Below are 27,919 nucleotides of genomic sequence, written 5' to 3' on the forward strand. Positions count from 1 at the left end.
AACAATGATGAGATCTATGCTCGGAGCACCAAGCAGATTCAAGAAAATCCGCAAAAGAACGACAACGACGTAGCTCCAAGAATTGTTCATCCCAGGTGACAGTAGGACACATCGCTCGTGCTACTGATGACCGTTAAAGCTGACAGTTTCTAAATAGTGTTTAATGGAATCAGGCGTTACCTTGCGGAAGTCCATCCTAAGTAAGAAAACGACCAATATTTAGCCACTTCCGCACACGCAGTGGTAGTCGTGCAACAAAGTGCACTGCTCGTCAGCCCGCTGATAAATGCGTATGCGGCAAACAATGCGAATTACACAACTGCTACTGTTAATTCACTTTCACAATTTGAGTGAATTAACGGTGGACTACTAATGCATGTGCGGAAGTGGCTAAATATTGGTCCTTTTTCTTACTTTCTAAGTAGTGAGCATGAGCCGTTACGACTTCCTAAGATCCTATGTTACATATATTATGTTAATATACATATTAACTTGTCTAAAGCTTATACATTTATATTAAACCACTCCGTATTTTTGTGTACTATTATATAATGCAAGTCTTAAATTATATCTTGTTTTAAAGATGGCAAACACTATTTTCCGTTATTGTCATTAAATTTGTAGCACCTCGTAGCAAGGTCTGCGTAGTGTATACCAACCACACTCTCTTGTTTTTTTTTTTTAATTTTGACTTTTTTAATTTTTATTTTTTTAATAAAGCCTCATGAAATTCATTACACTCGGAACGGAACTTCAAAAACTTTTACAATTATAGTTGTAATTTTGTATAACAATATTTAATAAATTTAATAGTATTTAAATTATATGTTCACCTAGATTTTTCCCAAAAAAAAAAAACTAAAATTAACATTTTCTCCAGTATATTTTTTATATGGCCCCCGTTTTTGGGTCCTCTTATTCCCCCTATTTTGTAAAGGGCAGAGACGTTACTATTTTAAGGTTAAATAAGCTTCCGGTGTGTTGTGTACAAATGATTCTGTGAACGTTATCGAAAGATGCTGAATGCATACCGCATCTAGTCGATTTTATTGGAAATCTCTGGGAATGGCTAACGTCCAGCGGTGGACGACATACGGCTGAAATTATAATGATAAAGATCAAATTCATTTAATCAATATTGGAACTTTGAACAAAATATTCGTCAACTTTTTTTTAACTGTTCCATTTTAGATTCTACTCTGCATCGCAATATCTTACAGTTGTGGAAAAGAAGCAGGATAAAAACTCTACAACAACACACATTTTAAACGAAGGTTTAACAATATTGATTTCGAGATTATATTTTTAACTGTGTTATTGTGACTTGCTATCAAAGATCACAGGTTAAATTCCTGATAAGCGTATACTTTGTTAGAAAAACTGAAAATGATAAAACTAAAAATAATTTAATGGAATCAGGCGTTACCTTGCGGAAGTCCATCCTAAGTAAGAAAAGGATATTTAGCTACTTCCGCACATGCAGTGGTAGTCGTGCAACAAAGTACACCGCTCGCCAGAAAAGAAACACAGAGTGAGCTCAGTCCGTCACTCTGTGTTTGGCACTAATCGGTGTAACATAACTCCTGAAGATGCCCCGTGGAGGGGTGAAACACGTGTTGAGTGAAATTATGGTGGCAGTTGTGTAATTCACATTTTTTGCCGCATACGCATTTATCAGCGGGCTGGCGGGCGGTGCACTTTGTTGCACGACTACCACTGCATGTGCGGAAGTGGCAAAATATTGGTCCTTTTCTAAACTAAAAATGAGACAGTAAAACGTCTTCTAACAAATCCATGGCTGAGAAGAAACCTATATTTCAAATCTCTTACGTTACATATTAATTTGAATTATAAAATCCTTTTTATCGGTCAACTTCCTGAAAGTCATTTAGAATAGATATAGCTTGCATATAAATAAACGGGTATTTTCGACGAGTGACTACCCAAGTCAAACTCACCGACATAGCTCTAAAATTGCTTGTCGTCGGCGGAGCACATCACTTACAATCAAAGGCCGTTGAGTTCGGAAGGTTCTTGAGTGATGACAACGACCCAGTAGGCTCGACATTGGAAAGCCTCCACTATATGGAACCACAATATAGTTATATATAAAGCTAAATAAGATTTATAAAAATGTAAATAAAAAATAAGTAATAATGATAATAAAGCTAGTGTGCAATAAATGTAAAACAAAAAGATAGATTGTAAATAAACAGAGATAAAATGATAAAATACTAATGTGTAACAAGAGAGGCATGGAAGGTCACAGAGCGAAAGAGAATGGAAGAAAAAATGTGGAATGAACACCGAATAAAAGATCATAAGATGCATAAATGAAGAGTAAGAAAATAAAAAAGACTTAAAAATTAAATAAATGTGAACAGCCCCTGTCCCACACCAGACAGGGGGGGGGGGGTATGAGAGGCTCCCAATAGCGGGGGCCATCTTATAAAAAAAAATATAGTTATATACAAGTAGCCGTGGCGTTCTTTGGCCTAAGCAGAGGGTTCTTCACCGGCTGAAAAAAAAATGAAGAAAAACAGATACTATGGTGAAGAGATTACTGCGCTCTCTACACACAGACTATACAATATTGTTACAAAACTGTAACATTACTTCATCAAGGAAAATTCGCCACAATTGTTCTCAAGAAACCGGTCGGTGTTACTAAGGACTCCTTAAAATATTCTTTCGTAATATATAGGGTGGTTCAAATATTATTTCAGTTGCGCGAACGGGACTTGATCCGGGTCGCGGGTCTCGGAACTGTGTCAGGAGTGACGTCAGAACGCGACGCCCGGGGAGAAGGGTGGGGACGCCCTAATGAATAATTCCTTCACCCTGTATATGAATCTCGATGAATAAGGTTCTACGCGGTTCTGTTCCATATAGAGATAGGATTTTTAAAATTAATTTTTAATTAGAAACATGAACGCATCTTAATCAATTTATAAATAATTTTGACCAATAGGAGATATTTAAAAAAAATAATTTAAATTACTAGATTTATTCAGGATGGCATAGCCAAGCGGGTATAAATAAAAACAGCAAGCTATAAAACCTCTTTCCTGTCAGTTTTTTAACTTGGCAATTTTTTTTTAATATTACATTAATATTCATACCATTTGACTTTTAAGACCCAAGGATGCCAACAGAAAAAAACGAACAAGCGTTCGAAAATTAAGAAATTACCTAAACATTCACATACAAATGATTACTTTGCGTTCAAAATTGATGCCACTATTTATTTTTTAATTCTGATGTATCTACAGATACATTATCAAGAAAAGGGTTAATTTCAATTATCCTGAATGTAATCATGTTTTTTACAGTTGTAAAATTAAAATTAACGTGATAGACAGGCCACGTAGCGCGTGTAACAAAAAGCCTCTGGAGCCTTGAAGGTCTTGAGGCTACGAAACGTCAAGCGCAGTGCAGGATTTAACGTCACTGGAAGATATTCCTGGATGCCCAGTAGTGGACGTTCTAGTGTTGGGATAATGATAAAGAATGTATCTAAAATAGCTTATTATACTATATTATTGTATATTTGGTATATAAATGAAATAAAAAGTTAATTACATGGTTAGTCCAAAGTAGTGAGAGTCGCAACATTGAACCGTGCGCTAAATTTAACCGGGCCGGGTGAATGTCGGCAGTTAAGCCAAGGATTAAAACGCCCCGGTCGTATCTCACCCGGCTAATTATAAAATAATCCTTGCACTAACAATTCGAAACTCTATATGAATATATACGTTGTTTTAATCTACTGTACTGTACGTCTGTTTGTGATTTATATGGGAAATATGAACTCTTATATCTCCAAACTGCTAAAACCATATACAGTACATGGCGATAAATATTGCACATCGATCTTTGGAAAGAGACAATCGGCTAATTTCATCTTCGTAGAGCATTATCTCTATCCCTCACTACCCATGTGACGTTTTGTCATTCGTCTCGTTCCAAAACTCTAAGTACAATATTTATAGCCGGGTATTGTATATATGTAGTACAATTGGTTTAATTTAGCTTTTACAACTATTTCAAATGAATCTGTATAAAGTGATCACTCTGAAATATGTTACATTAATTTATTTTTTGTTATGCGACTGGTCTATAACTTCTGTTAGCACAAAGTCTGCAGGTACAGATAGTTTATAATTATTTAATGTAATCAGGCGTTATTTTGCGGAAGTCCATACTAAGTAAGAAAAGGACCAATATATAGCCACTTCTGCACATGCAGTGATAGTCGTGCAATAAAGTAAACCGCCTGCCAGCCCGCTGATAAATGCGCATGCGGCAAACAATGTGAATTACACAATTACCACCACTAAATCACTCAACACGTGTTTCACCCCTCCACGGGGCATGTTCAGGAGTAATGTTACACCGATTAGGGCCAAACACAGAGTTTTGTGAGTGACTCTGTGTATTTTCATGTGTAATAATCCGAATTGTGAAAACACTTTTTCTTACTATATTATTAGGTTTTTTATTGTATCTAAAACCATTGCTTTTTGGATAGCGTGTAACCGTATATTAATTGAAATGAGCTATGATATACAATCACCTGTATAAAGCCTTTTACAACTATAACCAATCACCCTGTGTATGAACTACAATCATCTTGAAGAATCTTGATGAAGAATATTTACTGAGAGGATTTTATTTAAAACCTCGTGTGGCTCTAAGGTTACGTCAGAATATAAATACTTTTTATTTCCAATCACCTCGATTTCTCCATTTTCACTTATATCATGTAAAACGTTGCTTCATCATTTTATTTTGGATTAAAAATTGTTTTAATTTAATATTCTTTATTGTACCCGCTAGAATACATATAGTTTCATATAACGAGCGGTCATATCACGAGGTAATTTCTTCCAGTAGCATGAAAACAGAAGAATTATAAATAATGCGTAATTAACGTGTACAAAGATACATATATACAAACACACATACATATGTCTATAGTATATATACTTTTAATAAAGTATAATACATATTACGGTATAATACAATAATAAATAAAAACATCAAACTGACTTGGATCCCACTTGACTCAGAAAGAATAAAGAAACAGAGAAAGAAATAGAAATAAATTAAATGATCAATAATCATAGGTCAAATAATGTACAAGTTAGAAAACAAATTTCAATATAGTAATAAAATCTTAAAGTTATTCAATAATATATTTTAAGCCCTATATATTTTAAATATAATTCAAACCTAAATAATTACAAATTAAATTTTGAACCAATTATTGATCAAAAGACAAATAATTTTTTTTGACAGTTGTTCACTATTCACTACACATGGTTGTGTTTACACCGATTGCGACACAGATGTTGGGAAGTTCCGGTTCGTGAATATTTCTTTGATGTATGTATCGTAAAATCAGATCGGCACATCACTAATAGAAATTTAACGGTTTACACGAGTAATCAAGATGGCGGGCGGTGTGAAAAAAAAAAGTTCAACGTAGTCAAAATAAAAGTTGTTATAGTAAGTGTTACGGATATATTTTACTAGAAAATTAAAAAGGTTAGATTCTTAATTTAAAAAATGACATTTACGTTGGTATATGAAATGGGACGCTTAGTTTAAGTTAAATGCCTTTGCCTAATTTTCTTGCTTGTCATTTAATCATTTAAGGCTACATTTCAAACAGTACAAGGTGATTTATTTTTATAGTTCAATATAAAAATGTAGGATCAGTGATAGAGGACTAAGAATTGCGGTAGTAGATCGCGGGTTCGGTTGCGCATTTATTTTACAGGATTGCTACTGCTCACAAATAAGTTTCCAGAAGATGGGCAGCAGCTTCCTCTACCGTAGTACACTGCGATCGCCAACCCGCCTGCCAAACGTGGCGATTGTGGTATATCCCCTCCTAGATATCTTTATTCCTCCATATGACTTTCAGTGGGCGTCTATAAACTGAAACAACAACGATAAATCGTTTTCAAATAATTATTTCGGTCTTTTCTCCCACCTAAGCCTTTCTAACGTCCCCCTATGTAACATACATAATTTTTATGTTAAAACTAAAGGGTTAAACTCTTATCGAGTACATTTTTCGCATTATCCCCCTGTGAGGTGTGTGCCCAACTTTGGGAAATGCTGCTTGACACAACTATCTGCAAATGTCTGCTAGTCTGTTATTATTTGACATTACGTTCATTACATGTTTTAAAATGAGCGCCAAAGAGTTGAATTTATTTAAACATTATATTATTTAATAATAATTTAAATTTTTATTACAGTCACAAAACATCTACTTCGTCGTATTTGGTTAAACTCGCTTAGTTGTAACTGATATGTAATATTTTTTTCCTCCTAAACTCACAGACAAACCTTAAACGTCCAAAAATAGCACTCTATTTACATTATGAAAAGCCAAACATGCTATAATTAACATGGGACGTATTAACACATAGGCACACTTCGCACGCTACGTACAAACACGTTAGTTATGTTTGTTAATTAATGAATAATTATAAACTTTAATTTAGTTCAATATTAGATTAAATAATAATTAATTTATGTATATAGTGTTGAAGATAATAAATAATGTATACCATTTAATAATTCATATTCTAGTGAACGTCTACTCTTGAAAATAGAGTCCGACTCTTCCTATTAGATTTCCTTATATAGATCAGATAGATCCTTATTGTAAGATATAGGCCTCCGCCAAAAACCTATGAAGGTTTCGGCGCTCGAATTTAAGAAGCGCCCACAGCAAACTCAGACGGGTATTTTATGATCAGTTTTATTACAGTCCTAACACAGTAATATAGCATTTTATTCCCCCTTCATTATAACTATTAAAAATCCTTCACAGTACAATAGGATTATTTACAAGTTTTTGTGTAATTATTAGATTTATTATAATATACTTTAGAGGCATTACATGCGAGTGTATTGCACAGTTGTTTAGAAATCCTAGATATAACAGGCTTATTTGTATTTCTAATGCTAACCTTTTTACATCGCATTTTTTTTAAATTTATAAATATTCTTAGATATAGACCAGATAGTATATATTTCGTGTATACCGCTATAATATATTCATCACCAAATTTGACTCTTACAATTATAATATTGCAATTATATACAAATTAAAGCCCGAATAAACAACGAAGATAGCGCTTCTCCTCTTCGGCTATTCAGTTTAACGGTTACTGAAAAATTTGAATTTGAAATTCGAATTCTGCCACCGGACATAGTTAATATATCTATTTTCAATTTAGATGGCTATAAGTCATAATCAAAGTCACGCACGTAGCTCTAAGGATTGCTCATTTCAAGTGGCAGTAGGCGTGGCACACAGCCGCAGCTGTCAGTTGTTTCAGCTGAAACGTTCTGGAGTGGCCACCGTGAGCCGGTAGACGCAGTATGCGTTGGCCCTCCACTATGTAGACCATGGATACACAGACCGCGGCCCGCCGGTCAAATACCATGATGTAGACCATGGTTACACAGACTTAGACTAGGGGCCACTCGGGCAAATCATGAACTGATGGCGGGCCGGCCGCCAGAAGATTTTTTCTGATGGCGGGCCAGCCGCCAGAAGTATAGGTAATTAAATTTTTTTGGTTTTATTCTGGAATAGAATTCAATATTTTTCGAATGTACGACAGTATTATTTTTGCTGTCGGCGGGCCACCAGTATTCGACCGGCAGACCGCGGTCTGTGCATCCATGCTTTGTTGTCTATTTTCAATTTAGACGGCAATAAGTCATAATCAAAGTCACGCACGTAACTCTAAGAATTAAATTAATTGGTAGAAACTTATACCTTTCAGTAGGCTTCCATCGGCTGAAGAGAAGTATAAGACAACAATTGTCTTTTTAGTGTAAATATATGATAAAGGCAGTAATATGTAAATCCAGATATCTCTAATTGATAAACTATTATAAATCTACGATAAAAATTTTTCGTATTAATTCCGAATAAAAAAAGTTTTATTGGAATAGTTGAACGAGTTTCCTCTTTAAATTCCGCTAATTAGCATTTTTAATCAGCGCACGCTAAATAGCATAAGGAATTAGCTTCGTTTTTAAAATTCATTTCGTTTTAAACTATTCCGTTATGTATTTTACAAGAGGAAAATTGATTATGTATTTATGATGTTTTAACACTAATTAAAGACAATTAAATAAAATCGATGCCATACGCTTGTGTTGTTTGGAGTATTTTACGTTTTCAAATAAAAATTTAAAGATTATCAATTTTTCCATATTAACAGTTATCTGTTTTAAATAGTTTTTTATTATCATGTTTAGTTTTTTTTTATAATTGTTGCTACTGAAATATTATTTATTCTTTATTAATATATAGGAAAATACTCCCTTCGGTATTAAACTTAAGTTTCTGTAGACCGCATGGATTCCTATGATCTTAGGGGACGCCTTGACATGACGATGTCAATAAAACAGATTGTACTTATTAACGAAAAAACCGTAACTCCCTATAGTAAGAATTTTTTTGTTTTATAGTCAATTTCGAAAGTGAAAAAAGAAAAAATAAAGGTTGGAAATCATTTTCTTCTATATAAACAGTTGTAGGATAGTTATTAAAATAAATATTTAAAATACAGAAATCATTTAGTGCTATGTAAAGTAAACTAGATCAGGGCAAGTAATGCGATGGTGCCCGGACGGTTCGCGGGAAACCTGTCGGCATGGCAGGCCTAGATTAAGTCGTATCGGGGCGTCCGAGGCGCGCGATTGGCCGGCGCCCTGTGACGTCAATGGCGACCTCTTCCCCCGCCCCGCGCCCCCGCGCCCGCCGCACAAGGCCGCGCCTTGCCGCCCGAAAGTATAGCACGATTTTCGGACGCTTTTTATTTCCGACCAGCATCACTGTACGTATACGCGAAACATTAATTAAACTTAACTCTATTATATATATAAAGCCTATTTAGTTCGCGACATTTAATAAACTAATAACTTAGTAAATATATGATAAAGGCAGTAATGTGTAAACCCAGATATCTCTTATTGATAAACTATGTAATAGCAGTAACCTACGATATGAAATTTTTCGTATTTATTTCGAATGAAAAAAGTTTTATTGAAATAGTTGAACGAGTTTCCTCTTTAAATTCCGCTAATTAGCGTTTTTAATCAGCGCACGCTAAATAGCATAAGGAATTAACTGCGTTTTTAAAATTCATTTCGTTTTAAACTATTCCGTTTTGTAAAACAAATAACTTTATAAAGAGACAATTCGAATGACTAATATGTATTTGTAAAAAATACTTTTTTTACAACAAAACTACTTCTAAACATTACACTAAGCATTGTCTATAGGACACGACCGAAGTTATTGACAGCTACCATTAGGTCAACGAATTTGCTTAGTCATTCAGTCTGGTCTGCTCATGAAGGCTATTCTTTTTAGTCAAGCACTTGGAAGAGCAAACGTAATCACGGTGTTCGTTGTTCTGGCTTTCACAAAGTTTTTTGCTATGTTTTCTCTTCAAGGCATTTCCCACGCATACTCTAGGCAGATCCGTGAGGGCCCTAATTTGACCCATCTATCAAAAAGTAGTAAGGATTTTGAGCTATTCACTCTATCGTGGTCCATAGATCACTCTCCAACGCCGTCTTTGAGGATGAACGATTGCTTGAACAATGGTAGCCAAGCAGTAGAGGACTGGACTTACGTTATATAATACAGCTCACGGATGAACAGCAGCGTCCTCTGAATGTCATAATACCACACTGCGATCACCAACCCGCCTGTCAACCGTGACGAATATGGTATATCTCCGTGTAAATGAGGATTTGGATGAGGCCTGTCTTGTAATGGGCGTATATGGGCTGAATATATAAGCTCTGGAGCTTCTGAATTATGAAGACATTAGTCTGCAGGAACTATGTTATGTCTTCGTCAGCGGCGCATCGAAAAGGGGAATTCCACAGAAATATAATTCTCTTTATACATCGGGCGACAGAGACGAGAGACTTGTGATTGGCTGACCATTTTTCTTGGCCGAACATTGTTTTCAAAGTTAAAGTTAAATCGATATAAATAAGGGCAAAGGTTGATGCAAATACACACTTCTACTTTGGACTTCGTGTTGTTATTATCTCCAAGAACTAGCGGCTTTAGGAAGAATCCCACAAGTCAATAAAGCTTGGAAATGAATTACTATAGTACAGTAGTATACTACTGTATTAAGTATATTCTAAAAGTGACCATTAAAATCCAATATAAGTTGGGTGTGGGCTCTCAGAGCGCGTTTGGAAGTCTGGCAGCTTTAATAATGCCATTATAGGTAGTTCAATCTGATTCTTGTTTCTATCAAATTGGACTTTTCTTTCATTCTTCTCACCACGTACATTACACACGTAAATGTACCGTTGTGTACAATATTACCAAGAAGTAAGAAGGGTAAAGGAACGAGAATGCTAATAAAAGAGTATAATGAAAAACTCGTTTATAAAAAGTCCCTATTCTAGTTTTAAGATGGAACGACAGGCCCCCATTAAGGGAGACCATTGAACAATACAGAATGCACGCCACACAGTCTTGATAGTCTTGTAGTGAAATAATCACTGTTGTCAAAATGCTTTCGCTTATCTGTCAATCCATCGGTCTACGCATGCGCAAAATGTAAGGACGCGCGGCGTATGATTGGTAGGCGGTTGTCAAAACCGCGTCTCACGCCGAAAAATATTATGAAGAATAATAATGGCGAACGGCGTCAAGTGACATATGTGTTGTTATTTTGTGAATTTGTATTAAATCTTTAGTGCTTGATGGAAAATTGAATTAAAAACTATCTTATGTTAATTTTGAATCAATGTTTAATATGTACAAATAAATGGTGAAAGTTATATGTAAAAATTATTTCATCCGCATGACAAATAATTTATTACGGCGTTGGTGTATCTGAAGTTGTAGGCGGATGACTTTTAAAATAAACTGTGTCTATCTTTCATCCAAGAGGTTTAATTATTGTCATCCAGCTCGTTAGGTGATGTCTTTAACATTGCCTACCTAACCTGTTAAACTTTACCACAGACGCATTTGAATTCGGAGAAGGAACAATGGTGGAGATTATCCAGGTGTTTATAATCACGATGGCCGCCGGGGCCTTAAGTTTCTGGAGAGACCAAGGGCTGGCAAGCGTAACATAGAACCAGGTCCACCTTGTAGACAAACGAAGGTTAGATGCACAGTTTATACAGGCCGCATCTAACAGGTCACATTAGAATTCAGTAGAGGAGGCATTTGGTCAGCAGTGGGCGTCCTAAGGTTATGATCATACTATGTGTAGCTGATTTTTTTTCTCCTGTTAAGTGTGATGCGTTTCATCGGCCAATCAACATACAACATTAACTTATAATACTGATCTAGCTCAATATAAGACAAATAATAAAATTATATATCTACCCTCTAAACGGACGTAAGGATTGTTGAGCAGTGTTATCTAACGGTAGAAGACTGACACTTCCTTTTGTAGGTCGCAGGTTCAAGTCCCGGGACACAAATTTTATAATTAATACTTTGTGCATTAATTATATAAGATTATCATTGGTCATAAATAACTTTCTTGAGGATGGGCACCAGCGTTCTCTGTGTACCATAATACCTGCCAAGCGTTGCGATTTTTGTATATCCCCCATCTTTGATGCCTTGTAGAGGGCGTCTTTTCACAACGAACACAATAATTGACTTAAACTTCTAAATGGTACGGCTATGAAAATGACTATTTATTAGTCATTTTAGTTACATAAATATAATAACAATGTCCATTATTTAATACGGTTGTTTTAGAAATAATAGGTAAAAAATAAATCTAATATAACAAAACAAATTTAAAATGTCTACCAAACGAACGCCTCAGTAAAACATTGTAAATCGTAACCATTAAAGGGAAAACGAAGAAGCGTGTACATTGGATCTATATATAGCTGCCTATTTGCAGGCAACTGACTCACGAGCCTAATTAACGCCACGCCGAGACGTACCAACGAACACACAGACGGAAATAAACCGACCGACGTGTAATACTTACAACCGGCTGTACGGATGTGTATGGGCGCGTTTATGATAAATACAATTGCCCTTTATAATCTGTGTCCCTTTATGACATTTAATTTTGGCGCGAAATTTTGACATTACTGTTTTAGAAAAAAAATATTGAATTTCTTTTATCCTAGATAGTCTTTGTAATTTGCATGTTATTTAAAATATATTGTCATGATATTAGAAAATTAATATTGAAAACTGCTAAAAATTAATTTAAAAATAGAACTTAATCGTCACGTGTTAATGATTTAAAATTGTGACAGTTACTTATATTTAAATTTTCGTTATGAATCTTACACGCTTTTCTGAGAACCTATACGATTAATTGCGTTTATCTAATCTTACCGCTATCCAAAAAAAATTGAAATATGGTTATAGCAATTCAAAAAAGTTTTTTTTTTTATAAAATTAAAATGTGGTCAAGGCATGGTTGAGAGATTTTATCATTTTTAAATAAAAATAAATAAAAGGGGGCATGCATATAGCCGCCCCCACCTAATAAAATAAGTCCGAAAATACTACTTTTTAAGAGAGACGAAAAACTAAATATAGTTTATATCTCAAAGAAACACTTAAATTTATAATCATTGTTTGAAATCTAATTCCATGCTGTATTTATATTTGGAAGAACCCTTTGCTTTACCTTGTTTATTTAGAGAAAAAAAAGATACCTTAGCTATCTCCGCAAGTTTTAGCTAGAAAATTATGGAAAAATTTAACTCGTAAATTGCAAATAATAATACGTCACTACGATCGCAAACCCGCATGCCAAGCGTGAGGATTATGTTATATCTCCCATAGATATCTTTATGGGAGGCCTATACCGTGAAGTGGTCGTCTATGGGCTGACAAGACGAACTAAACATTCATCCCCTCTCAAGTTTTTACATAATTAATTATTACCTATGGGATTTTATTATTTTTTTCAAGAGAATTTCTCATATCACGTTTGTAATCTGTGATTTTGTGGTTTCAAGATTAGATGCGAAGGCATTAAAGCCAATAGCAGTTCTACGGAATTAATAGATTTCAATGACGTCACTTCAAGAGTGCGGTATACGGCGGTGCCACGCAGGCTATAAGATTCTTTCGACTCAGTGCTTTACTTTTGTATAAATATATCTTAACGTATTGGCGCTAGCTGTGTTTCGGAAAGGGTGTACATACATTGGAGCGATCGATATTAATGCTTCTCTAACATGACAATGTCTGTAAAATGTTTATGGTAAATTGAATTTACCTTTCAATTGAATACCAATCGATTTTTGGAATATTTTGAATTGCTTTTTTTTATTGTCATCATCACTACAGCCGTAGCACACTCACTATTAGACATAACCTGCATTTTATATTTTTCCAATTTGTCCGGTATTTGTTTTTGTTCATGTTCCCGTTTTGGGGATCGCTCATGCTTTCCCTGTTTTAGGTACACAGGGATTATCACAAAATACATTTTTTTTCATCATGTTATATGCGCTCTCATCTTTTTTTTCTTTTCAATGTCACTTATAACATATTTATCTTTTATCCTTTACAAGTTATTTCATTTCTTTATTTTTTTCCTGATCCTTTCGCTCATCGTCTGTCTTTCATCGCCTTCCCACTATATTATTAAAGATTTACATTTTGTTCCGTTTTGCTTTATTTTTACATATACATTACTTTCCCATTACCAAACTACATTTATTATCACTGATTTACGTATTTATCTTAACTAGTCTTGTACACTTTTGTTTTTTTTTTGCCTTCTTGTTCCTTTTAATGATCTCTCCTATGATCATTCTGTACCACTCTAGAATGGTCTCTTGACTCTCCTCGTTCTTCAAGGAGACCGGTTGGAAACGGAAATATTTCATTTACGCCTACAGAACCTTTGTTCTTTATCCAAAATAAAATTCAAAGTCGTTAGTCATTGATTTAGAATATGATTTATGATATAATGTGTGTACTTACTAACACCCCTTTTGGTTTTTAAATAAAATATTTGACAGCTGGGTGTGAGTTGTTTTAATTTACTCTGGTTTGTATTGGAAAAAAGAAGGACTATTTTTGCTTTTTATGATGCAATTTTTTATTTTTTCTCCCTTCGTTCTCCTTCTATTTCTTCCTCGTAACTTAAAAAATATAAAAAAGAAAACTAGCTAATAGAAATGGATGTATGTCGTGGAGACCACCGACTGGCAAGCAAGGACGTCAAACCACCAGATTGACAGACGTCATTGTTCAGGTCGTCAGAAAATGTTGGATTCAAGCAGATCCCAACAGATCCTATTGGAAACATATTAGGGACGCCTAAGTCCAGCAGAGAATGTCGTATTTCTGAAAAGATGATGACTATGAATTAATAAGACTGGTAATAAAAGAAAATAAGTTAAAAATATAGAAATAAAATGTGCATTCTGTTCGCCGCTCTAATGTACACACACCTTAACACGTTTCCTTGATACGCCCGTGCCCTTCCTCCGTGTAGTCGTTAGCGACAAGTGCGGTGAAAATAGAACCGTTTGTTTTGCTTTCAGAGCGGATATTAAAAATGTTTGCATCGAGGATTTGTAGTAATACGTCTTAAGCAAAACGTTAAGTTAAATAAAAGTATAATTAAATTTCATCTATTTATTTAATTATTAACTAGTGTAGGTGCTATACAACTGTTATATGATTTTTATAATGATTAAAATACATAAGCATTCGATCAAAGGACGTACGCTGTTGAACATAGGTCTCTACCATAGATTTCCAATAGGACCGGTCATGACTGGCCGGTTCCAGCATCTTCCGCCAACCCTAATAAGGTTGTCTGTTCACCTTATGATGGTTTTAATCCTTAGCTTGACCGCTGACATTCACCCGGCCCGGTTAAATTTAGCGAACTGTTCAATGTTGCGAGACTTACTACTTTGAACTAACCGTGTAATTAACCGTGTTATTTATATGCGAAACTTACAATAAATAAATATAATAGACTAGTTAAGATACATTATTTATCATTATTCCAACACTAGAACGTCCTCTACTGGACATAGACATCCAGCAATATCTTCAAGTGACGAAAATTCCTTTGTCCACCTTGGGGGAGGACATTCTTTACTGCGCTTTGTGCCTGCGGTCTGTGTCTGATCCATAAGGTGCCTGCGCTACGTGACCGATTTTAATTTTACATCAGTAAAAACGACGATTTAATTCGGAATAGTTGAAATAAAAAGATTGACTTGAAAGAGGTTTTAATAACTTCGTTTTTAAATATAACTAGCTAGGTCTGCGATTTCATCCTAAAGGATATTTAACAAAAAATGGGATATTTAGTTTTTTTGGTTCAGGAATTTCTAAAATAAAAGTAGCCAAGTTACTCCTTATTACATCAGCTACCTGCCAGTATAAGTCCTATCAAAATCTGTCCAGCCATTTCAGAGATTAACCAGAACAAACAGACAGATAAAAAATGTAATTTTGTTATATGTACCGTATATATTCATGAGAATGTTGTAAAAGCGATTATTAAATATTACAGACGGTCAAATTTTATTTATTTATATAGATGTAATCTATATAAATAAATATAATTTAATAATAAATTTTCCATTGTTTTAATTTCTCATACACATAATTACTTTTAAACATTACAAACAATTTTTAATTATTTATTATGTTACGGAGGAGGATTTATTAAGTAATATACGGATTTATAAAGTAAAAAAAGTGATATGAGCATCTGTAGCATCATTGCCATTGTATTGAATACTCTTTTCATTTTGACAATTTTGCAATATTTTCGCGCCAATATGAACAATACGCCTTATTGAAATTTTAAAATATTTATTAATATTTTTGAAATAAGAACTCATGTTTTTTTAAACTTGGAATAGTTTACTAACAGAAGGAAACATAAGATACGCTTTAAAATGCAATGTAATTTTAACGAAGTATAGTTTATTATTACATTTTTTTTATGTTAAACTATATATCATTTTATTTATATTTATTTCTCTACTCTGGTGCAAGGAGGTATGGAATAAAAGGCGTTTAGTTAAAAACCTCTTTTAAGTTAGCATAACTTGAGACTTGGATTGCTTAGGCAGATGTTCTGCGAAGTGACTTTGATCAAAGGTCGCCAAGGAGACCTCGTCTGGGGTCTGTCGCTCGTCGATAACGCTTGTTTAGGATTCCAACTTAAGGATACCCTTGAGGACCCATAAAAAGTGATGGAAGTAACTCCAACAACTTTTCTATTTAATATGAGAGTTGGTGTCGCCTACGATAAATGATCTAGCCTCGTTTCTGACTATACCGGTTCGAATGCCTCAGTGTTAGCTAAAGAAGAAGTGGAGGAAGAATTTCCAGTAACGCTTCTATCTAGAAAATGTACAGAAACGTGTAAAAATACTCGTGTAGTCCCTCGGTGCACGGCGACGCAGAGCGCAGGCGCGGGCCTATCGATCCGACCGCCGACTTCGCCCTCCCGTGTACGCAACTCCGTCTTGGCCAATTTGTGATCGCTGCTTTTAGACGAAATCGCAGAAGCCATGCTATGTGTACTTCGATTGACTAAGACACGCCCTATTTATAAAGTTAACATTAATTACAATTCATGCAACTTAATTTTATTTATATATACCAAAAAATTTCTTAAAGCGAAATATAATAAACATTTAATATTGTTTTTTTTTTTAATTCTAAACGCATGTAACGTTTGCAACTATGTATTTGTGCATAAAATATTAACTGAATATTTTAATTAGTCATAATAGATGTAAAAGATTTTAAGGGATCAATTAATGTATTGCTGAGAGCAGTGAAAGTCATCTTGGCGATTTTTGGACCTTATGATTTGAAGACGACATTATGAGAATGCATTTATGGTACATCCTGTCCAAAAATCAAAGGTCTTATTGGTAATAATAAACATAATATTAATATAATAAGAAAAATCGATTTCAAAATTCGAATAATTAATTTTTTCTTATCTGGCCCTTTAGTATTTGTACTGTCAAAAATTATTGGTCGAATTATATTATAAATAGTAAGAATAAAGATATTATTTACTTTATTGGAGATAAACAGTAACAAAAGGCAGTGAGAAAGTACTAACTTAGAAACTTAGAAATATAAAATTAGTTACAATTGTTTATATATTTATATTATGTTTATTACACCTATACGCAATCTCTCTGTATAAGGGTGTTGCGTGGACGATGATTTATAATTATATTATATTCCGACGTCTATATACAGACACATTTATAGAGTTTTCATTGAAAGTAAGTACGTAAAAATACGAAAATAACCTAAAGCCGGACAAAACATAAATCATCGTCGTGAACATATTAAAAAATGGGGTGGGCAGGGACTAATGAAAAAAGTAAACTTGACTTTGAACTCGTAGCGCGTCCTCGCGTGCGGTCCGCGCCAACTTATCGATCAGTTTTCATTGTGGCATTTGTTTTGTGCATTTCTAACCGATACACGAACGTACGGTTTTACACGAACTATAATTTTTAAATATTCTTGTAGATTAAATTGTTATTTATCATAAAAATTATTCGCAAATCTTATTTCTACATTTTAAAATAACGATATATAAGTTAAGTGGTTTGCATCCAGCGTCTGGTGACCTTAACAAGGTTGTCTGTCCGTCTTACTAATATAAATTCAACATTTCCCAGTATCTTAAGGCCACAGACGTCATATTGCGTAATATCACGTTCCGTGACACAGTCATTTTTTAAAAAATTTCCATTTAGGCCGCGTGGGGCGTATACGACACACACTTTGAAGATTTAAAAAAAAATCGTTTATCCCTTAACTTGGAGGATTCATTTTTTAATGTTACATCAAAATTCATACCACTTGACTTTTAAGACCCAAGGATGCCAACAGAAAAAACTGAACAAGCGTTCGAAAATTAAGAAATTACCTAAACATTCACATACAAACGATTACTTTGCGTTCAAAATTGATGCCACTATTTTTTTTTTAATTCTGATGTATCTCTACAGATACGTTATTAAGAAAAGGATTAAGACGTACGCATTACACTTTTTCTTTACTGCATAGTTATAATTAGTAGAAAAATTTAAATTTTAATATGAATTACGAACGTGCATACGTGATATGAAGTTATCTATATTCGAGCCTACAATTCATTTGTTTAAGAATTCTTTGTTTTTTAATGAGAACTGCAAATGGCCTGAACGGAAAATGTTAGCTGCCTACTGCCATTTCAACTTTTCAATCCTCTGGTCTATGGCATTTTAGAATTATATTGCGTAAAATATCTAACATTAACGTGATCTTAATTCAAATTATATTTCGGACAATAAATAATGTGTTTATAAATTTTATCTTGTTCTACAAAGTTATAAATACAATTTTAATACCTAAATTGTTATTGTACACGTTTTAAAAATTTAGACGTGTAAACAAATCTTAACATTTCTTTACAATGATGCCCGCCGATGACAGAAGTCTGAGTGTGGTACCTTTCGCACGTTTACAAAAGTGCGGCTAAAAGCGCTATATTAGCTCTATTTGACTCAAATAATTATAAGAGTAGCATTTCCGCAGTTCGTTGGAATAACAAATTGCGGCTAATACAAAACGGGACACCTTTTATAACATATACAGGATGTTTGCCGCCTCCTTCTGTTCGTCGTATCGTAATTTTCATTGCTGAGGGTCGTAACCGCCCTCCGTGGATGCTTCGATAAGAAAAGGCTTTCTTGAATAGTTGTTAAGCAGTGGGTTCCCGCGTCCTTCCACTATCAGATCAGGGCAATTTAGCTCCTCAAGTCTTTCGAAGCCGATTCTTGCTTTAAATAACGAAATTACCTCTCCCTGATCAACCATCATCCTTTTGCATCCGAGCATAAGACACGATAGACGATATTACCATATTAGTAGACTTTGTCTTTTTAACACATCCTAGGAAAAGTTGGAATGGTGCTATTCTTCACCGTGGACCACACCGCAGGTTTCTATCAAATTAGCCTAATTGTTCACACGATACACACATATGGTCACTTTATTGATTCTGTGTGTATAAATTTTTATTTAAACTTCTCTTACATAACGGCAAACTTAATGCCGAAGGTATTGCATAATATGAAACAAAAAAAAGTAAAATTAAAATGAGAAGGTAAATAATTACTAAGAAAAAAATACACTTTAATGTACTATCGGTTACCACTAACTATAAATATATGAGTAAATAAAAAAATAGGAAAGATACTCCAGCACTTGCCGGACGCGTGGCCACGTGGGTGGGCCCTGCTAGATGAAACGACGAAGTAATTAAAATTGTGGGAAGTCTAAGTCTTAAACGGGTCTCTGGGGACAGCACCTTGCAATGGGCGTACATCATTTGTGTACATCATCATCATGGCGATGATAAATAAAAAAAATTTATGTTCTTTTCAATTCACAAATGCGTTTTGTTCCAGTGTGCAACTTCATAGTGCACGAGCGATGCGTGGGGCAAGTGGTGACGCCTTGCTGTGGAGTGGCGCCGAGCCTTATCAAGGTAACCTCTACTCTATTTTTATACACATAACGACTAATTTTCGTCGCTTTTTTATTTATAAAACTTAATGTATTCGTTCTCAAATATAATCAGCGATGAAATTACAAGGTTGGCCCTTCAACTGTTAACTGCTAGACATAAGCTTCTCTCACAGAATTCCAAACGAACTTGTTGGAAGCGGCCTACATGTCTTCTGAGGGTCCCAACGTCATCTGTCCACCTTGTGGGCGTGGCCAACCCAGTTCTGCGCCCTATCTAGCCTGTCCACTACTGCTTGAACTTTTTACTCCGCGCTATATCTGTTACTCTCATTTGTCCATTTTCTATTTCTGCATAATCGTGGTACATAACGAAAATTGATATAACAACCGTTAAATTTCTTGAGAGTTATAAATGGAAGTTAATCTCATTTGCAGACCTTATGTGTCTAATTTGAAAAAAAAGTTATTTTTTAATGAACGCACCCTCAATTTCTTGCGGGTGAAATTTAGTAAAATTCGTTCTTAGCTTATTCTTAGGAAAAAGGAATATTCCTACTGAATTTCAAGCTTCTAAGCCTTATGGTTTTAAAGATATCGTGATGAGTCATTACATAGATGAAATCACAAATACATATATATATACATATATATATATATCTATATATATATAGATATGAAATTGGTTATATGCAGATATAAAGACTTTAAGGGTCTCATTCATCAACGAAAAGCTTTTAAGCCTTTTCACATATTTCCGATCACTTGTAAAAAGTGATTACTCTGAAATATGTTACATTAATATATTTATTCTTATGGAATACTATAGGCCAATAATTTCTGGCAGTGCAGTCTGCTGGTACAGATAGTTAATAATAATTAATTTTATATGTAGTGATATGTATCTTAAAAACACTTTTCGTTACTTTGTTATCGTTAGGTTATTTATTATTTCTGAAAACATTAATTTTTGGGTAAGGTGAATCTTACACCAACTGACACAAGCTATAATATATTCTCCCATTTTTACTCCTGTAACAGATCATCCTGTATATAGATAAATAAAGCTTCGATCACACACGTGTTTTGTTCGCAGAACCCTGTGGCTCACTGCTGGTCCGAGCCTGCACACCACAAGCGGAAGTTCTGCACAGTGTGCCGGAAGCGGCTCGATGAACTACCAGCCTTACATTGTATGAGTGAGTATGCGCCATTTTTAATCTGTCATCTATTTTTTTTTTAATAATTATGGCACATGATATATAAATTTAAGTTCACGGAAATATAATATAGGTTTAAAAAGCGTATAGGCAGGTAATATAGAAAATTTTATACAAGATTTGAAAAAACTTTAAAAAAATTACGTATACAGTTATGCATAAATATTTTAAATGTGTTTGTTACAGATAATAATTCAGTATTGATAAATATACTCTACATTAATAATGTTAAAGTTTATAAATATAAATATAAAAATTATAAAATAAACAGGCATTAAAATATATGCATTATATATACAACAATAACATAATATTTCACTTAATTGATTTATTTCTATTTTATCAAGTGTATGAACACAGATTATAAATCTTTTTTATTTTTTAAATTTCTCTTATGGCATTCTTTAGTACATACTCGTATAAACTTTGGATCACTTGGAAATTCTAACTTATTTAAAACAATCCATACAACTGGTAATACTCAACTGAATGCCAACTCTTTTCCTGAAACGGAAAATATTACTTATATAATATCTTTTATTTTTCAAGCTACAACATTAACATGGTATGACATGTAACTACGAGGTATTTTTTATGCTCTATGGAATATTTTGTAAGGTTTTATTTTTTGTCTGTGACGTAGATGTGCTAGTGCGTTTTATAGTCTGCCAGTATTTTTTACGCGTTATGAGTGACCTATTCGTAAATTTAATTTTCTATTGCAATAGCAATTAAACTGTTTTTATATTTAATATGAATTGACACATGTTCTGTTTGTTTAATATAAATGAAAGTGATTACGTATTATTTCAAAAAATGTCACATATTTTTATTTAAAAACATATAAATTCCTTAATTTTCCTAAAACCTTTTCTTTGATATATAATATAAAAATTTTTGTAGTTAATATGTTCCGTCCAAAAAAATAATAAACGTGCTATTAGCAGAAATTAAATATTATATTTAATCAAATCACTACGTTTCATACATGTATAAATCTGTTTAAATAATCCAAAAGATAGGTAATTCCGTTTATATTTTCTAAATAGATCGACATTGCTAATGTACATGTAATTTCTTAATTATCTGTATTTATAATTAAAATAATCGCTACAAATGTTAGTGTTATCAGGTGTATTGTTTTAATCGAGTGTTGGTATTGCTAGACTTAAAAATAGTTTTTTTTTTATTATTGAAACACCGCGTTCGTATGTTCTGTTGTAGTATGCGAATACTACGTGCACGGCGAGTGCGTGGACTTCGCGGCGGCTGACTGCAAGGAGAACGCGACGTACTGCGCGGGCAGCGAGCCGCGGCATGTGCACCACTGGCGCGAGGGCAACCTGCCCGCCAACTCCAAGTGCGCCGCCTGCCGCCGCGCCTGCTGGTCGGCAGAGTGCCTCACCGGCTACCGCTGCGAGTGGTGTGGCAGTACGGTAAGCGTCCACACCTTAACACCACTACACCCCTCAACATCACTACACACCTTAACACCACTACGCACCTTAACACCACTACGCACCTTAACACCACCACACACCTTAACACCACTACACACCTTAACACCACCACACACCTTAACACCACCACACACCTTAACACCAGCTCATCGGGACCCCCTAGTAGTGTACGTTCACTTATTTTTTAAAGCCGACTCATTGCGACCCCCAAGTAACACACCTCTGGCACACTAACATACCTTCTCTTTTCAACTCTGATTCCTTGCGATTCCCTCGTAGCAAAACTCTGGCGTTGAATAAACAAAATCACTCTTTTATACCACTAATTACTACTTAGTAAAGCACCTCTGGCAAGTCCTTGGTTTAGTAGGTTTAGTTGGCTCTGTCGCACGAAATACAACGCCTGACGAAACGTCACGGTACGAAGGTAGTGTGGGACAGAGATAGTGCTCTACGAAGCCGAAATAAGTCGATTGTCTCTTTCCAAAGGTCGATGTGCAATATTTATCACTGGGTCTTGTACAATCATATTAAAGTCCCCAATAATAGTATTCTTTAACTTAGAGCTACAAGGATTTTAAGCGAGTCTTTATCTGAGAAGAACCCAGTAAAATTCGAACTATCCACAATTATTTTTGGTTTGGTTTGGCAGTACCGCCTAAATTAATTTCATATGTATTTTACAAAAAGTGCTGTATGAATGTTAATTATATAAGATCGTATATATTCGAATCCGCGTCCTACGATTGCAAGTCTTAATTTTGTACCACTAGACTATCTATGCTCAAACCAATTGTTTTCGCCTTATAACTCTATCTTTCTAATCTTTTAAACTATACAGAGTGTATTGAAATACCGCATACAATTGGCCGCAGAGTATAGTATAGATTTATTTTATGCTTGATAGCTACATCTTTGTAAGCTGGTGGGGTTAAATAAATAATTAAATAAACAGTGCCACGCGGGATGCCGTGCCCTGATACCGGAAGAATGCAACTTCGGGATGCTGCAGCCGATATTCCTGCCGCCGTCGGCCGTCTCCATACCCCGGACGGAGGTGCCGATGGAGGCGATTATCGGGGTGCACGTACGCCCGCCGCCCTCCCAGCGGGACTTCGGATGCCGTAAGTGTCTACCGCCTTCTCTATCTCTTGTTCCCTCTCGCCCCCGCAGAGCGTCGCCCACGTCTGTGCTTCAGGCTCCATATACGCCACGCTGGTACGCTTCGCTCGCTCGTTTCATGTCTACCCCATTCTTGTATTCATCAGGTCCGTTTACAATTAGTTAGTTCCATTGACATATATAGAACCCGTCAGACCTATTGGCTTTTCTTCGAAATGTAAGTAAGAAAAGTTGATCCCGTTGAAAGGTTAGATTTGAATTTTATTCTCGTAGAATTAGTGAATATTTTATAATAATTTTTGCATAACATATATTGCCCGTTCTTTTAGAAGTATTTTCGAAAGCATTATCTTTTAAATATACACCATTACTTCTTTAGTTTCTTCCGGTAATAACGAATCCCATTTCTCTATTTATCTGCACTATAATTAGTTATGAAAAGTTCTCTTTGCAACGCGTAAATTCTCTTCAAAGCTATGTTCTTCTATACATCGATTACAGGTTTCGATATTTTTGAATCGTTTATATTCATTTTACTGCTTCACCGCCTATCACACCGTTAATTCGGATCCGAATAGTTACACTTAGGTATTAGGGTGTATCGCGTTCGAACGGGTAGGGCGGGTAGTAGTGGGATCACACGTCTCGCGTGGAGGTGGGTAAGAGCGTGTGTTTGGGCAGCGCGGGAGTCTCGCGGTGGATGGGGCGGCGCGAAGTTGGCGCGGCTGGCGCGACGCCTGCTGCCGGCTGCCTGCAGCCCGCACGGAGGCGCTTCGCCCCCGTACTCACGAGGTACTGCGCCCCCACAGCATGATGCCGACCTCTACGCCATAGGACCTACCCTACTCTAACAAACCAATTGCGAACCGAATCAACAAAGAATCTTAAGTTAAATATTATTATTGTCAAACCAATATCTGAAGGCATAAATATATTTTTAATACTTTAATATTATAGTATGCGTAAATCAAGAACCGAGATTCCCGTTGTAGCTCGAAGAATTGCTCGTATAAATTAGGACATCGCTCCTGCAACCCACGGCTGGTAGACTCCCGGGTTAGCGAGAAGTCCGGTGCAGGCAGCGGAAGACGCACGAAGATCTAATACATCTATAATCAATGATCTGATGATGACAAACGGAAATTCGGAAGCGTACGCAAATGGTAAAAGTTGTTCTAAAGGAAAGGAAGATCTCTTGATATTCCTACACGGTTCTGAATCATGGTCAACACAGCGAATTCGAAAAAAAATTGAGGCTTTTTAAATGTGGTGCTGGACCAATATGTTACGATCACCATGAAAAGCAAGACGCACAAGAACAGTCCTAAATCAATAGTATTAGATGATTAGATATTTTTGACACATCGCCTGTATACATTTAAATAGATACATAACGTAGACGGTCAAATACCGCGTGAACACTCACCTACCCGCTGATTAAACTCAATTACTACTGTCCAGTACAAAACAGAGATTAGAATGATAAAGAACGAAATAGGGAGAAGTGGAGAAAAATAAGAAGAAAGACGCCGTTATAGAAGAAGTTTTTATGTAATATTTCAAAGTTATAAATATTACGCAGCAGATATTGGTACGATTAAAACGATATACATAATTATAATAAGTGGTTTCATGATTGGTTTAGTTAGAGTAGTGTGTTTGAATGCGCTTGTGCACTATATATCGCTTAAAAGTTTTAGGAATTTATAGTTTTAAATATCATCTGTGTGACCAGGAATAAAAAACGAAATATATGACGTAGTGTCATTATGCGCCAGAAGATGGCGTTACATGTTTAATTTGTTTTAATAATTTTTGTAATAAAATAATTAAATTTAAAAACTAAATTTATTAAAATAAACGGACTATAAAATAGTTTAAAAGGTATTTTATAAAAACTAACATAAATCACACCGTGCGAACGATGCTATACACATAAAATGCATGTCTCAACGCTTGCTTGCTTTAATTATTTTTTTTATTAATATTTTATGCCACAATAATATTGGAATACTAATCATTATTACATAACTGATAATATTTTAAAATAAATATTAAAAATGTATCTAAAACCTCATAACTGGTTAACTTAGCATAGATAATGTATTACAATAATTTATATATTCCCGCGAAAATTTGACGTACGATATTTAATTTGACGTTTATTTCAGATGACATGAATTTATGTTTTATTTGTAAATCAAAGATAATATTTATAATGCAATTTAATTAATAATGACCACAGTTATTATTATAATTATTATTTTAAGAATACTCCTTGTAGTATTCCAACAGAATTTAACAGATGACATATCGGTCTTGTGTGCGGCCAGTCATTGAGATTTTAAGTCTGTTTTGCTGTCGCAGCTTGCACAAATGGATGGTGGTAGTAGAGTGTTATATATATTTTTTAAATATACACACAAATATTAAGACCCGTTGTTTTGTTAAAAAAATAGAATTAAATTGATTTTTTTTAAGAAGTTTGAAGGTTGAAGTAATGTTCATAGGTCTCTGGTTCGATTTCTGGGGGCGACAAAACTCATTGGATTAATTATATAAACTCGACATGGTCTCACAAACGGCTAAGGTCACTGGTATTTTATATCCCAGTTGTGGGAAAATTATATAGCAAGTCTACTAATGGAAAAATACAATTTAGACGGTGTATGCAAATAAAGTTATATTAAATATATTTCAAATGTTACACAAGGGATCGGAATGTGACAAAGTGAATTACATTATTAATATTTACTGTTTGCGACAATAATACTATAGTTAATAATAATTGTTTTTGACTGTTTATAATAAGAATCATTTTCATTAGTAAAAAACTGTTCTAGAACATTCGCTAAGATTCATAGCTTAAATAAAAGCCGTCAATAATAAACCGTGAACTAAAAATTACATAGCTTACTTTAATAATTAAACTAAACGATTTATAAATATTTATTATATTTAATCTTATACAGTTTTTAATCATTTTGTATATGTTACAATAGCCTAAGTATTCAAATTTTCAATGAAGATTATATAACTATGCAGAGATGAATTTTAAATTAGGAACTCACAGTAAAATTAGTGGCACTTAAGCTTAACCACGCCCTTTGTCCAATAGGTGACATATTTATTTTTGAAAATAATAAGAGTCTGTAAACTGGTCAATGTGAACACGACTTTCTAATCTATTATGGCCAAACGTGGCTAATAACAGAGTGACAATGATGTGCTCTTATTTGTAATGCTAATAAAATGTACTTCCTTATTAGTCCAATAAATAACTTTCTATTGCGTCTACAAAAAGAATTATGGATAAGTTATTACTGTGTTGTTTTTTTTTAAGTTTATACATTTATCAAAAATACATAGTAAGATGTTGATAAATAAATACATAAATAGAAATAAGTTCTCTTACCCACGAGCCAGTCAATGTTATCCTATAAATTAGAAATAAATTTTGTCAAAAATTATCTCTCAATTATCTTCTTCTTCTTTTGTTATGTTTACAAGAAATTTCCAGAACAATACAGTTTCGGAGAATTTTTATTTATATTCGACTAAAGAATAACAATGTTTTGAAATATCCGAACTCTTCGGCGATTTAAGCGATCATCTTTAGCCTTTTTGTCACTTACAGCTTCGTCGGTCTCAGAGCTCGCGGATCCGAAATCCACGAACTAAAAAAATTAAAAATCCTAAACACCTGATAGAAGTATTGCTGGCATTCCTTACGTCTTTTCTTCTTCTTGGGCTAACGTTTTTCCATGTGGAACTAGTGTAGACAGGCAAAAGCTACCGACGAAGGTTTCGCCCTTTTGTGCTCCCTTGTAGGAATGCTAAGCGGATTTAATCGTCGACAGACAGTTCAAGCCAATGTCTGCCGAAGCGCTCTAATAGCTCGGCGGCTTTCCAAACTAGTGAAATAGTAATAAATAGGAACCTGAGCCTAGGCTTTGTCGACTAAAACCTGCGGAATCTGCAAATGTCATATAGACAGTGATATACCGTTCCAAAAAAAATGACACTGAAGATTTACGATTTAAATCTATTATGGGTGGGTTGACGGGGCACTGGGGGTCGCATGTGAGCGATATGGGGTGTTACAGCGCGCAGTATCAGCGAGGAGTTCAGCTCGGGCTGCGAGGGCCGCTCGGGCTCCGGCGGCGGCTCAACCGGGGCACCCGCCGACCAAGACCACCGGCCTGATCACAAGCAACATCGTGATAGGACTCCTGATGACAGAGACGAAGGCAAGATATTCATAACTATTGAATATATACAGGATGACTGCTTATTGGTGTAAAGACTTTAAAGGGATAAATTTATGATCCATTTATTAGCAAAAAGCTTTAATACTTATATCCAATCACCAATAATAGCAAAATGAAATTGTTTTTTTATTGTATTTATACTTTATGTACCATATTTATGTAAATTGTGGAAGTAGAAATGTTATATATGTTGGATGAATGTATAGCTCAGAAAAAAACCCTAAAAGTGTTAAAGTTCAGTCACCCTGTATTAAGTGATCACTATGAAATATATCAATGTTTTTTCTATTTAAA

General features: G+C 34.7%; 1 protein-coding gene across 5 annotated transcripts in view; it reads left to right on the forward strand.

Moving 5' to 3' along the window:
• Positions 1 to 27,919, forward strand: part of LOC137922442 (diacylglycerol kinase theta) — a 56,129-nt gene that overhangs the window by 13,824 nt on the left and 14,386 nt on the right. For 3 of the 5 annotated variants that reach the window (XM_068765435.1, XM_068765444.1, XM_068765451.1), the window contains exons 2-7: positions 19,495 to 19,574; positions 20,649 to 20,751; positions 21,997 to 22,208; positions 23,188 to 23,356; positions 24,036 to 24,146; positions 27,461 to 27,604. In XM_068765435.1, coding sequence (XP_068621536.1) covers positions 19,495 to 19,574; positions 20,649 to 20,751; positions 21,997 to 22,208; positions 23,188 to 23,356; positions 24,036 to 24,146; positions 27,461 to 27,604 — 819 coding nt within the window. The remainder of the gene's footprint in view (positions 1 to 19,494; positions 19,575 to 20,648; positions 20,752 to 21,996; positions 22,209 to 23,187; positions 23,357 to 24,035; positions 24,147 to 27,460; positions 27,605 to 27,919) is intronic. The other 2 variants (XM_068765460.1, XM_068765468.1) reach the window with 1 other exon arrangement.

This window comes from Battus philenor, unplaced genomic scaffold (genome assembly GCF_028537555.1).
Source record: "Battus philenor isolate CCGP_79_NKW_IND1 unplaced genomic scaffold, ilBatPhil1.0.hap1 SCAF_10, whole genome shotgun sequence".
Classification (NCBI taxonomy): Eukaryota; Metazoa; Arthropoda; class Insecta; order Lepidoptera; family Papilionidae; genus Battus; species Battus philenor.